Here is a 14121-nt window from a genome sequence, read left to right on the forward strand (position 1 = left end):
AAAAAACAATTACAATAATAACAATGACAACAACAACAACAACAACAACAATAAGAATCAACACCATCACAGGCAAGAAACAGCCAGGCACTGAGGCTGAGAGGCCAGTCAGTGCTACACTGGGACTCCAAAAAACAATACAGTAGCATCTAACTTATCCAACCTTCATAATCACTACAACAACAATAATAATAAACACCTACACAGGCAAAAAAAAAAAGACTATTGTACCACAATAAAAATATAAACCGCACTCAGCAGAATCAGACATTACAATTAACAACAAACCAAAGACAACAGGGATCTCAAGCAATTATCAATCAACACAAAAATTGAAGAAGGTAACAGACTTCAAATACTACTACTAATGTGAGTATAAAGAAGGGTGGAGGTCACAGCATCAATACAACCTAATGTAGACTGACCAACACCACCAGACTCAGACACAGCAACGCGTGGCCGGGCACAGCTAGTATATAATATATAATTAATATTATTATATTATACAATATTATTATATTGTATTATTATTATTATTATTAGCCGCCCTGAGTCCCCTATTGGGTGAGAAGGGTGGGGTAGAAATACTGTAATAAATAAATAAATATTATATTGTATTACATTATAATATTATTATCAATATTATATGTATACACAGTATATTATATTATTACCATATCATTCATTTACAATATTGGTAAATGAAAGAACAATACAATATTTAAAAATAAAAATAATTTTAACCAACATACTGTAAACTTATCAGGATTTCAGTGGGAAGTGTGGGCCTGCTTCTGGCCAATGAGATCATCAAGTAGGATTGTTGTTGTTGTGCCTTCAAGTCATTTCAGACTTTGGGAGAGCCTATGTCTAAAACGGAGGGCGGGGGCCAGGTCAATGGCCTTGGAGGGCCGCATCCGGCCCCCGGGCCTTAGTTTGGGGACCCCTGGTATAATTAATGTATATTTTTAATGTATATTCTTAATTTTATTGTAATTGGGTTGTTGTATGTCTTTCGGGCTGTGTGGCCATGTTCCAGAAGCATTCTCTCCTGACGTTTCGCCCACATCTATGGCAGGCATCCTCAGAGGTTGTGAGGTTACCATACAACAACCCTGTGATCCCGGCCATGAATGCCTTCGACAACACATTTATTGTAATTTTTAATCTCGATGGATTATATATATATATATATATATATATATATATAGTAAGCCGCCCTGAGTCCCCTGATGGGTGAGAAGGGCGGGATAGAAGTAATAAATAAATAATAAATAAATAAATAATAAATATTAATAATTATTTAATAATAATAATAATAATAAATAAAATATATTTAATAAATAAAATATGTAATAAATAAATAATATGTAATAAATAAAATATAAATAAATAAATATTAAGAGATATATATTTAAATACACAGGAAAAAATATACTGTAAACATAATAATATATCAGAATGCCTCTCCAGCCCTTTGGAAGACTCAGATTTTGGTCCTCGCGATATCTCTATGGGGCGCACTTCTATCACATTTCTATTTCTAACGCTCCGCTCGGGCTCTCTGTCACCATGGCAACAGGAAAATGCGGAAGTGGACGTCTTCGACTTCGAGGCTGAGAGGAAGCATTCGAGCATGCGCTCATCGGAAGCCGGCCTCGCCGGGTGGGCGGGGCCTGTATATGGAGGCTTCCGCGCAGGCGCGACTTCCTTTTCCGGCCGGAGCCTGAAGAAGGAGCACACAGAGCAGCCATGGTGGGTCCGGGGATGGGGGGCCGTTCTTATCCGTCGCCATCCTCCGCGGGGAAGAGGCCGAGAGGGACCGGGGGTGGACCAGACGAGAGCTGGCCGCCGGGGGTCTCTTTTGGGCCGGGTCTCGAAGGCGGGGAGGCCGCCGGGGCTGGCGGAGGAGCCGCGGATGAAGGGAGTCGAAAGAGACCCCCCTTAGGCCATCCGGTCCAGGCATGAGGGCAAACTTGGGCCCTCCGGGTGTTTTGGACTTCAACTCCCACAATTCCTAACAGCCTCAGGCCCCTTCCTTTTTCCCCTCAGCCGCTTATGCGGCTGAGGGGAAAAAGGAAAGGGCCTGAGGCTGTTAGGAATTGTGGGAGTTGAAGTCCAAAACACATGGAGGGCCCAAGTTCGCCCCCATGCCTGATCTAGTCCTACCCCAGCCTCAATATAATAATAATGGAGCTCCACGTGTTGTCGAAGGCTTTCCTGGCCAGAATCACTGGGTTGCTGTGAGTTTTCCGGGCTGCCTGGGCATGTCCCAGAAGCATTCTCTCCTGACGTTTCACCCACATCTATGGCAGGCATCCTCAGAGGCTGGGAGTTCTGTTGGGAACTAGGCCTCCAAGGCAGGAGCTTCCATTGGACTCCGAGGCAGAGAGTTCCACTGCTGAACAGCAATATTTGAACCCATGGCTCCTGGTCTTAGTGCCTCCTCTCTGTTAGGTAATTGTGCCAAAGATAGTGGAGCATACCTAATTGAGCAGTCACTTCACAGCAAGCCCAATAATAATAATAATACTACACTTTATTTATACTCTGCTTTATCTCCCCGGAGAGACTCAGAGCAGATTACAGTACATATACAGTATATAGGCAAACATTCAATGCCTTTTTTACACAACAAGGATATACAATACACAGACAAAGGTAAAGGTCTTTCCCTTTTTCATCTGAACTCTGGTCATGGCGAGGTGCTCTTGTTCCATTTCCCATGCCGATGTCTGTAGACCTCTCTGATTGTGTTTTGCCAGCATGGCTGCATGGGGCGCCCTTTTACCTTCCCGCCAAGGCGGTACCTATTGATCTACTCGCATTGCATGCTTTCGAACTGCTAATTTGGCAGAAGCTAGGGCTAACAGTTGAGAGCTCATCCTGACTTACAGGTTCGTTCTCCCAACCCTCTGTCTGGTCAGCAGCCGTCCTGCAGCTAGCAGTTTAACCCGTTGAGCTATCTGAGCTTAGCAGGCAAAGATACAGAGTTCAATTTTTAAAGTTACCAGAAATAATAATACGGTATAGTCTCGCTTATCCAACTTTCTGGATTATCCAACGCATTTTTGTAGTCAATGTTTTCAGTACATCGTGATATTTTGGTGTTAAATTTGTAAATACAGTAATTACTACATAGAATTACTGTGTATTGAACTACTTTTTCTGTCAAATTTGTTGTATAACATGATGCTTAATTTGTAAAATCATAACCTAATTTGATGTGTAATAGGCTTTTTCTTAATCCCTCCTTATTATCCAACATATTCGCTTATCCAATGTTCTGCCGGCCCATTTATGTTGAATAAGTGAGAGACTGCTGTATATAAAATTTTATAGGCTGTTAGGAATTGTGGGAGTTGGAGTCCAAAACACCTAGAGATCCAAAATGTGCCCATGTCTGATCTATACTATAGAATTAATGTAGTTGGATTCTGTTTTTACTGCCATTGCTTATTGTGGTGGGGTCATGAGATTTGCAGGTTTGTACAACATCTTTTGCCTCTTCTGCCAAAGAGCGCAAACTGCAGCTCCCAGGACTCTATAGCATTGGGCTGTGGCTATTAAACTGGATTGCTTTTACAGTGTAGATGCACTCCGTAAATCTAGGAGACGCGGTGGCGCAATGTGCCAGCTGAACTACTGACCTAAAGGTTTCCATTTCGTGTCCGTGAGACAGGGTGAGCTCCCGTCTGTCAGCTCTAGTTTGCAGGGACATGAGAGAAGCCTCCCAGCAGGATGGTAACACATCAGGGCGTCACCTGGGCAACATCTCTGTAGACGGCCAATTCTCTCACACCAGAAGCGACTTACAGTATGTTCTCAGGTCGCTTCTAACACAATAAAAAGTCAGATGCAACTTGAAGCTAGAAACCCAACAACATAATAGATTATTGTAATGTATGAAAAATTTGGAAGAACCTCCTGGTTATACTGTTCAGCATGGAATAGGATTCTCTGTATATTTTAAATAATTATGCGAATGCTTTTATGTCAGGCTACTTTGAGCCCCTTCAGGGGAGATAAAGCAAGGTATACATCAATATAATAATAAGCTGGAGGTTTTAAGCAGAGGCTGGCTGGCTGGCCATCTGTTGGGAGGGCTTGGATGGTGTCTTCATGGTAGAAGAGGTGAATGGATAGCCTTTGGGAGGTGAATGGATAGCCTTTGGGATCTCTTCCAAGTCTTATGATGTTGTGCAACACTTCAGGGTAAAAATAATATTAGACATTTATTATAGAGTTTAATATTAGAGGCACTAAAAGGCTTATAGAAATGGAAACAACAAAATAATTAAAGCTACAGAATAAAAGCTCCATATTGTCCCCTTGAACTATACCTGGTCTGAAGGTCATTTTGGGCTCAGTATGTTTAATGATTTTGAGTCTGAAGCAAAGTTTGTGCACATTGAACCAAATAAAGGTGCCACTCTCTCAGCTGCTCAGAAGGACAATTTTGGAACATTTTGGATTTCTGGACAAAGAAAACTGAACCTGCTATAATACCTGTCTGCTTGTAGGCCCGTAGCCCAATGTATATGCTTTATTAAAATGTATGCATTGATATATGTGGATGAATATTCTATAACTGTTTACCTGTGTAGTTTATGTTGTTACGTTTACTTATACAGTATCTTCATTTGTTGAGTCTGAGACTCTTAACATAACTTAGAACAATTTCAAAAAAATGTTGGTAGAAAAATGCACCAAATATAAAAATCAGTTTATATTACAGGTTAGGTATTTCTGTATGAAATTCTGAAACTGTCCAGCTGGGTGGGTGAGAGAGTCACATCTCTGCTTTTGATGTCTCAGTGAAGGCACAGAATTTTCAAAATATTGTGGGCGTCATTACCTCCAGGCTATGTGAACAAGGTTTCTGTGGAACCTGCAATGAATTTTCATATTCAGGCATGGGCCCTGTCTTTATGCAAATAGGCCAAGGTCTAAAGTCTTGTCAGAGAGGATTTACCTGTATTCCTTGAAAAGCATGAATGCATTTTGAGAAGGGCAGGTTGTCCATCCTAATAACTGGGGTGTTCTAAATAGGATTGAAATTGGATGTCTCCTTCCCCTAATCAGAACAAGTTTGGGCCTTGGGAGCAAGAGAGGTCGACGTCTGTGGCTTTAAAACTGATTATTTTAGTTTCTTTCAATATAGAGATGGAAGGTGTAGCAACTTTGCGAGGAACTGCTTTGCATTAGCCTGGTCCTGTGTTGGTTTTAATCCAGTTCTGATGTGGTTTATGGGGAAAAGAGCAGAGCTTCAAGGTGCAGATGCTGCTGCTCTAAGCCTCTGTTTAGGAGGGGTTTTTCTCTTCAGTAAGAAACCTCAGTTAAATGTATCCATTAGTGACATCTCTGGTCCATTCAGTCTGCAGAATTTATATTGGGAGGTAGTGTATTGTGTAATAATAATAATAATAACTTAATTTTTGTACCATGCCTCCATCTTCCCGAGGGGACTCAGGGCGGCTTATATGGGGCCAACCCGGGTGATTACAATAAACAGAGTAAAACACATCAAAATAAATATACAAAATTATACACATTAACATAGTAAAATTAAAATGGTGACCATAGTATAAACATAGTTTAGACACCAGAGTAAAAGTCATAAAAATGAGCTGTGCCAAAGTGCACAGAGTGAGTGTTGTGAACACAGGGGATGAGGTAGATGACTAAAGTGCTACAATCAATAAGATATTTGGGATAAGGTGGACACTGGAGCTATTTCCAACTGATGGGAAAAAGTAAAGTGCATCAGATAAAATAATGGTCACTGTTATGGGGTCTATCATAAAAACGATTGTTTTTACTGTAATTGATGTTTTTATTGGATAACTGTTTTATTGCTGTGCTTTGATATTTGATTGTTTTATCGGGCAAGGCCCCATGTAAGCCGCCCCGAGTCCCTTCGGGGAGATGGGGCGGGGTATAAAAATAAAATTATTATTATTATCATGAGGATGAAAAATTCATTCTATCTGGCTTTGCCCTGGTTTGTGTTTTCTTTTCCATTATACATCTTCTCCCTTGCCCGCCCTTCCCTCCCTCCCAGCCAGCCATAGGGCAAAACGAATCAGGCTCTTTCCTCCATTCTGCTGAATCTGAGTTCTTTTTCTACTGCCATACGTAGATTTTGGTCTGTTTGTAAAACTCCACTGGCGTTTGGCTCTGACACCACCTTTCCCTTCTCAGTCTCTCGTGATCCCAGAGAAGTTCCAACACATTCTTCGTGTCCTCAACACCAACATTGATGGGCGGAGGAAGATCGCCTTTGCCATCACCGCCATCAAGGTCTGTGGGGAAACTCATTGGGGTGGCTTGGGGTGGGAGGTCTTGCCCAAAGCAGCCTTTGAGCCTGTGTTGCTGTGTCCTGGGGGCAGATTCAGTCCCCTTTCCCTGCTCTCCTCGCAGCTCAGCCTTATGGGAATGACACAGATCTAGGACACAAGTACAGTAGACCAGTCCCATAGCATCTCCCTCTGTCCCTGATAGCTCCATATGCAATTCTCCTTGGCTTGTGACCTCTTTTGTTCAGAAAATGAGAAATGGCCTCCTGCCCAAAGTGTCCTTAACTGATTGCTGGGGATGACTCACCCCTTTGAGAGCCAAAGGAAACAGAAGAAAGGACTTGGTGGGACCCACCCTTGGCTTTTTGCAAAGGAGCTCCTGTTAAAACCTGGAGAAGAACTGACTGATGGGCAAACTTCAGCCCTCCCTTCAGGTGTCTTGGACTTCAACTCCCACAATAATTCCTAAGAGTGTTGGGAATTGTGGGAGTTGAAGTCCAAAACACATGAAAGGAGGCCGAAGTTTGCTCAGACCTGTTGTAGATTGTCCCGGGGATAATGGATAATATGAATCTCTTCATTGGGTTTCTCGGCTTTCAGACGTTTGGCCATTTTGGTGGCCCTTCTCAGGACACCTTCTATCCTGTCCGTATCCATTTCTTCACCCAGAACTGGGCACAAGGTTGTTATTCCAGGTGAAGTCTGTCCAAAGCAACAAAGAGTGGGACTACAACTTCAATCCGGACAGTAGACTCCTGTTAATGCATCCTAAAATCACTGGCATTTTTGAGCATTGCATCACGTTATTAATACAAGAATCCCTTTCTCATGAACAATTTTCAAGCCAGCGGTCTGTGAATTTCATATTTTATGAGAAACTGTCAACAGGGTTTGCTGTTGTGTCCATAGAGGGCGTGTCAGTTTCCACACACTCCCCATTGCCCACCCCTGCCTTGAAAAATGCCCTTACCCACAGACTGGCTTCTGGACCTTAATGCAGAGGAGGCCATTCTGGCTGGACATCCTCTTGCTGTTTCCAAGTTTGAGGAAGGAACAATTTGTGCCGTTTCTCCCAAAGAGCTGTTCCCGCGCTGGCCAAAAGCTCATGTCTGGCAAGAAGTCCCTTTTGACTCTTTGTCATGAGACAAAGAGCAGTGCACCCTTTCTCCAGGCCTTGTGTTGCAGTTCTCTGGAGAAAGGTTTCCTGCAAACTGAATGTGTTTCCTGCCCAAAGGGTTCTGATCCCCTCCTTAATCTCTCCTTTCCTCTGCAGGGAGTGGGCCGGCGCTATGCCCACGTGGTCCTGAGGAAGGCTGACATTGACCTGACCAAGAGGGCCGGTGAACTCACAGAGGACGAGGTGAGCAAGGAAGGAAGGAGGAAAGAAATGTGCCTGGTTTTCAAGGGTTGTGAATCCTCTTTACCTGCCTTTGACTGGACACTTGCCCTCCCTGTTGGGAAGGCTTTTGAAACAGAAATCTTTTAGAGAAACGTGGCTGTGAGATGTTATGTTGGTTTCATGAAATGTTTTTTCCCACTTCAATAATATTTTAATGTAATAGAGATAGTGATAAGTGCTGCAGTCTGCAAATAATTTGATCTACAAATGTGTTGTCGAAGGCTTCCATGGCTGGAATCACTGGGTTGCTGTGAGTTTTCCGGGCTGTCTGGCCATGTTACTAAACAATATCCCGGAATACCTGTAAGGTATCTAAACAAACACAAAATAGTCTATGCAAAAGGAGAACTGTAATGACCAAATAGCATATAGTTACACCATAATCCCCAGTACAAAGCTCAATACAGTAGCATGAAAAATACAATGAAAAAGGAGCAACTGCTCTCAAACAGGAAGTATCTCAGTCTGATATCAGTTCCAATGTATGTAAGCTTCAGGGGTCCCAAGTTTGATGAGAAATTCTTCCAAAAGAAGTAAACAAGTGAACAGACAATTGGTCACGTAGCTATATGCAAGGGGCATTTCTCTCAAAACAAAAAATCTTTGAAAAAAAACCTCCCCTTCTTCAAATGATTCACATCTAAAGACATAATATAACAAGCAATTTACCAGCAATAATACAATAAGTAATCATGCTGTACCTGATTGCATCAAGGGAAAATAACTGTTCATTGGGATTCTAACAGCAAGTAGTTCTAAAGGTTCCATGAATGGTTTAAAAGGATACTTGATGGCTTTAAGGAAGCAGCTGAAAGTAAGTGATTAAATCCTCAGAGGATGCCTGCCATAGATGTGGGCGAAAAATCAGGAGAGAATGCTTATGGGACATGGCCATACAGCCCAGAAAACTCACAGCAACCAGTTATGCACAAATGTTTACCCTGGAAACGTGGGTGGATAATTATATAACTTCAATCAGCTAAAAGAATATGGAACATAATTTTTTTTTAAAAAGCAAAACAACTTTAAACACAGTGACGTAAGAAACAAAACACAGGATATGAATATTACATCTTTTAAAAAACCCAGCACTCTTCATGGCTTCTTCCTCAGGCCAAATCCTCAGGGCAGGCGCTCTTATGAAATGCTGCGTCACTTCCCTCATTCCAGTTCTTAAGCCTAGAAAATTTGGGAAGAGAAACATTATGCTTTTCAATATGAACCTATGAACAATTGCTTGATTTCCTGCTTTGAAAAGGTCATTTAAATATAATTACAAGTAGGAAAAGGAAAAGGAAACATTTGACTTTTAAATATACCCCTGTAAGCAACCTATTGTTTTTCTGCTTTGCAACCATGAATAAACTTCTAGCTTGGGCATGGGCCTGCCGACTGTTAGGAATTGTGGGAAGTCCAAAAGATTTGGAGGTTCTGAAGTTTGCCCATTCTGCTTTAACTCTTTGTGGGGAGCAGTTGGAGCACTAGCAGCTGCTGTCACAAAACCCTTATTCTTCTGACTCCTAAGAGAGAGGACGAGACTCTCTTGCTCCACTTCCAGGCTAAATAAAAACTGCTGGTTGTTACCTATTAAGCCCTAAACCAGTGGTTCTCAACCTGTGGGTCCCCAAATGTTTTGGCTTGGGGACCCACAGTTTGAGGAACACTGCCCTAAATGGTTCAGATCCAAACGGTTCAAATCTAAATGGTTTGTCTAATTGCATCTCCCTATACAGATCATCCCATTCACTGCGGTCAGCGAAAGAGGCCCTCCTCTCGGTCCCACCCTGTCACAAGCTTGGGTGGTGGGAACAAGAGAGGGGGCCTTCTCCATGATCGCTCCCCGTCTCTGGAACTATATCCCTAAAGAAATGAAAACAGCTCCACCCTCCTCTTTAAGAAACTTCTGAAAACACACTTATGCACTTTATTGTATTTTATGGCTGCTATGATACATCTTAAATCAGTGTTTCTCAACTGGTGAGTCCCCAGGTGCTTTGGCCTACAACTCCCAGAAATCCCAGCCAGTTTACCAGCTGTTAGGATTTCTGAGAGTTGAAGGCCAAAACATCTGGGGAACCACAGGTTGAGAACCACTGTCTTAAATGGATGCCAGTGTTAGCCATTTTAAAGCCATTTCAGTGTAATTGTATCTTAATTGATTTTAGGGTATATGTTGTAATGTTTTACTCATTTTTAATTTACTATGTCTTATTGGATTGTTTTTGATTATTTTCATCTCAGTGCTTAATTTTTTAGTGTTAGTTTATTATTATTGTGCATTATATTGTAGTATTTTTATGTATTTTTACTAGTTTGAGGCATTGAATGTTTGCCTTTTTGTTTTGTGTCTGCAAACCGCCCTGAGTCCCTTCAGGGAAAGAGGATGTCTAGAACTTTATTATTATTTTATTATGACACAGCAAACAAGATAGATATGCTGGATTTCGTTTCACAAAATCACAAGTCAAACACTTCCCAAGTGTCTAGGACTGTGTGATGTATTTTCGGATGATGCGTGCAGATCCCAGTAGGGTGGTCTTTTACAGTTGGCAGATCGTAATTTTGTCGATGTCTATTGTTTCCAAATGCCGGCTGAGATCTTTTGGCACAGCACCCTATGTGCCGATCACCACCGGGACCACCTGCACTGGTTTATGCCAGAGTCTTTGCAGTTAATCTTGAGGTCCTGATAGCGGCTGAGTTTTTCCTGTTGTTTTTCGTCAATGCGATTCACCTGGGATGGTGACATCAATGATCCAAACCTTTTTCTTTTCCACAACTGTGATGTCTGGTGTGTTGTGTTCCGGAACTTTGTCAGTACGGATTCGGAAGTCCCACAGTATCTTTGCGTGCTCATTCTCCGATACTTTTACAGGTTGTGATCCCACCGGTTCTTTACTGCTGGGAGGTGGTACTTGAGGCATAAGTTCCAATGAATCATTTGGGCCACATAGTTGTGCCTCTGTTTGTTGTCTGTCTGTGCGATTTTCTTACAGCAGCTGAGGAGATGATCAATGGTTTTGTCGGTTTCCTTGCACAGTTTGCATTTTGGGTCATCAGCTGATTTTTCGATCTTGGCCTTAATTGCCTTTGTTCTGATGGCTTGCTCCTGGGCTGCAAGGATCAGGCCTTCTGTCTCCTTCAGGGTCCCATTCATGAGTCATAGCCAGGTCTTCTCCTTATCAGCTTTTCCTTCAATTTTGTCAAGGAACTTTCCATGCAATGTTTTGTTGTGCCAGCTGTCAGCTCTAGTTTGTAGTGCGGTTTTCTTGTACTGTATTATATTATTTTCTTGTATTATATTATTATTAATAATGATAATATATTATAAGGGAACATGAAGCTGTTGGCATGTGCTGGCACAGGAACCACGCAGTCTTCTTCCTCTGTTGTGGATGAAGGTCAGAGCTCTTGGGTCCCAGCCCTCCTTTGCCTGTGCTGTGCTTGGATGCAGGCTGTTCTGGGTCTTCACCAAGGGCAGCAGAAGGGGTGCTGATGGGGAACCTCTCTTTCTATGTCTCCAAACAGGTGGAGCGCGTGATCACCATCATGCAGAACCCCCGGCAGTACAAGATCCCCGACTGGTTCCTCAACAGGCAGAAGGACGTCAAGGATGGGAAGTACAGCCAGGTGGGCACCGAGGAAAACGGGCCATCCAGTCCCACCCCCCTTGGCCAGGGAGGAAAGCACAGTCGGAGTCCTCCTCACACAGATAACTCTCCAGCCCCTGTATAACCTCCCCACTCTCACAAACACATATGTGCATATCTATTTGCCCGTCTTTCTATTTCTCATACAATCCTAAAATGGGTGGGATCTCCCTAAAGACAATTCAGTCTTGATTCCATTCTGCCAGGGAGGAAGGCACAATCAGAGCTCTCCTGGCAGAAGGCCATATCCAGCCTCTGTCTGTCTCTCAGCTCTCTCCGTATACATATCTCACTTTCTCACACAAACACACACATCTGTCTCTTGTCTGTTTGTCTATAATACAGTTCATGCAAGGATGGGAGTGTGACTCCCTTTGAACAGGCAGGAGAACACAGTCTTGTCTTGCTTATTTAAGTTGCTTTTATAATCTATTGAGTTCCCTTGTTTATATGTTGGCATTGGATGTTTGCCACTGTTTTTTATTTTGTTATAAGCCACCCTGAGTCCCTTCGGGGAGATAGTTTTGAATACTCCGAGTAAATAGAAATTCGAGGAAATTTGAATGTTATGTTTATTAAGATTAGGGCGTGGAAATCAACTACACAGCCATCAACATGAATTCTCAATTGAAGACTCAACACAAAAGCATACTCTTTTTAGTTGCATGCTTGTTTTCCAGAACTCTCAGAGTGTCGAGAAAATTGACAAGAATCCAGAATTGGCAAAATAAGTTCAGGACCTATTTATTCTGTGCAGAATTTTCATGTGAATGTTTTGCACAGAAATTAGCATTTGTTAATTTAGAATTAGTTTGTTCTGCATGGGGAAAATCTACATAAAATATTATTTAATAAATTATTATTATTATTATATAATCCAACCCTCTACACCAATGATGGGCAACCTTTTGCACTTGGTGTGTCAAAATTCACCAAAAAACCTAGCATGACTTGGGTCACTTTGAGAGAAAAAAACATAATTTCACAATATATATAGTTTAAATTTAAAAAATTATATAACTGTATTAATAAATCAAAAACTATTTACTACCATTATTTCCATGTACAACAATCTATGGTACCTCTTGCAATTTCCATGCTGATTTCTCTCTATTGTACACACCAAATTTGACCACAAAAGACCTTAGTCATCCAATCAATCTGTATGCGGCAGCGTGTCATTGCTGACACGCGTGTCATAGGTTGGCCATCACTGCTCTACACAAATGGCCATCCAGCCTCTATGCCAGTTCTCCCTCTCCCAAACACGTGTCTGTCTCTGTCTACTTCTCATACAATCCTAAAGTTGGAAAGGATCCCGTAAAGACAATCCAATCTGACCCCCTTCTACCAGACAGGAGGCAGAAAACCATCCTCCAGAGACAAAAGGCTCCACTGGACTCCCATCTTCCTCTCTTCCTGCCATTTGAACCCATGGCTCCATTGTGTCCCAGTCTCCACAGCAGCAGAATACAGGCCTTGCCTTGCCTTCTCCCCCCACCCGTCCCCAGCAGTAGGATGCCCTTTCCATCATTATTCACACCTGGTCCTTCTCTCCCTGCCGCAGGTCTTGGCCAATGGGCTGGACAACAAGCTCCGCGAGGATTTGGAGCGCCTGAAGAAGATCCGGGCCCACCGGGGCCTGCGCCACTTCTGGGGGTGAGTCCCATGCAGAAATACAATTCCCTTAAGGCAGCCCTGGGCCAACTTCAGCCTTCCCTGCAGGTGTTTTGGACTTCGACTCCCACAATTCCTAACAGCCGATAGGGAAGGCTGAAGTCGGCCCAGGGCTGCCTTAAGCTCTCAAGAGTTCCCCTGTGATGCTCTCCATCCGCTGACCCTTCTGTCTTCTTTCCTTCCTGCAGCCTCCGTGTCCGAGGGCAGCACACCAAGACCACCGGCCGCAGGGGCAGAACCGTGGGTGTCTCCAAGAAGAAGTAGGAGGCTCCTTCCTGCGCGCGATAAAAACAATAAAAGTTTACCCTTTCCAGACCCTCCGGACTCGGCTCCTTGGCTCTTGGTCTGCGTTTCCTTTTCTGCCTCGTTCGGGGCTCAGGGTCCAGTTCTGGGCTGAAGCAGTTCAGTAAGGAGAGGGGCAGGAAGGGAGGAAAATATCTGTGGTCAAAAGTTTGGAAGCCAAGAATCCCACAAAGGAGTGGTTTGGAGAGATGGGGATGTTCTGCTTGGAGAAGAGAAGGGGACACAAGAAGAGCCAGGTTTAAATATTTGAGGAGGGGAATGAGGCAAGGCTTGTTTGCTGATGCTCCAGAGACTGGGACAACACTACGGAGCCATGGAGAGGCCCTGCTCGTGATCCCGCCTGCGTCGCAAGCGCGGTTGGTGGGGACACGAGACAGGGCCTTCTCCGTGGTGGCCCCCCGACTCTGGAACACCCTCCCCAAGGATCTCAGACAGGCCCCTACATTGGCAGTCTTCAGAAAGAACTTGAAGACCTGGCTGTTCCAATGTGCCTTCCCAGATTAATAGGAAATCTCCAATACCAAGTCCCATAAGCACTTTATTAGAACTAAGATCGTATATCGCACTCTGCACTTGCCCTAGAAGCCTTATATAACACCTGTCACATCAGCACTTTTAATCTTGTACCCTGGCCCGGCCCAGTTTTATTGTGTTTTAGCGTATTGTTTATTGCTTGTTGTTTATACTGTTTTAATTGTTTTTAATTTGCCTTTTGTTTTGTATTGTTATATTGTGTGTTGAGGCCTTGGCCTTTGTAAGCCGCATCGAGTCATTCGGGAGATGCTAGCGGGTA

The 14121-nt window shown here is 43.1% G+C and overlaps 1 protein-coding gene across 1 annotated transcript; it reads left to right on the forward strand.

Annotated features, from left to right (window-relative positions):
- Positions 1–1666: 1666 nt before the first annotated feature.
- Positions 1667–13340, forward strand: rps18 (ribosomal protein S18). The gene is made up of 6 exons (XM_062972874.1): positions 1667–1755; positions 6205–6303; positions 7573–7659; positions 11227–11328; positions 12916–13007; positions 13214–13340. Exons 1-6 carry the CDS (start codon positions 1753–1755, stop codon positions 13287–13289), a joined length of 459 nt encoding a protein of 152 aa, XP_062828944.1. The 5' UTR covers positions 1667–1752; the 3' UTR covers positions 13290–13340.
- The last annotated feature ends 781 nt before the right edge of the window (positions 13341–14121 follow it).

This window comes from Anolis carolinensis, chromosome 2 (genome assembly GCF_035594765.1).
Source record: "Anolis carolinensis isolate JA03-04 chromosome 2, rAnoCar3.1.pri, whole genome shotgun sequence".
Lineage (NCBI taxonomy): Eukaryota > Metazoa > Chordata > Lepidosauria > Squamata > Dactyloidae > Anolis > Anolis carolinensis.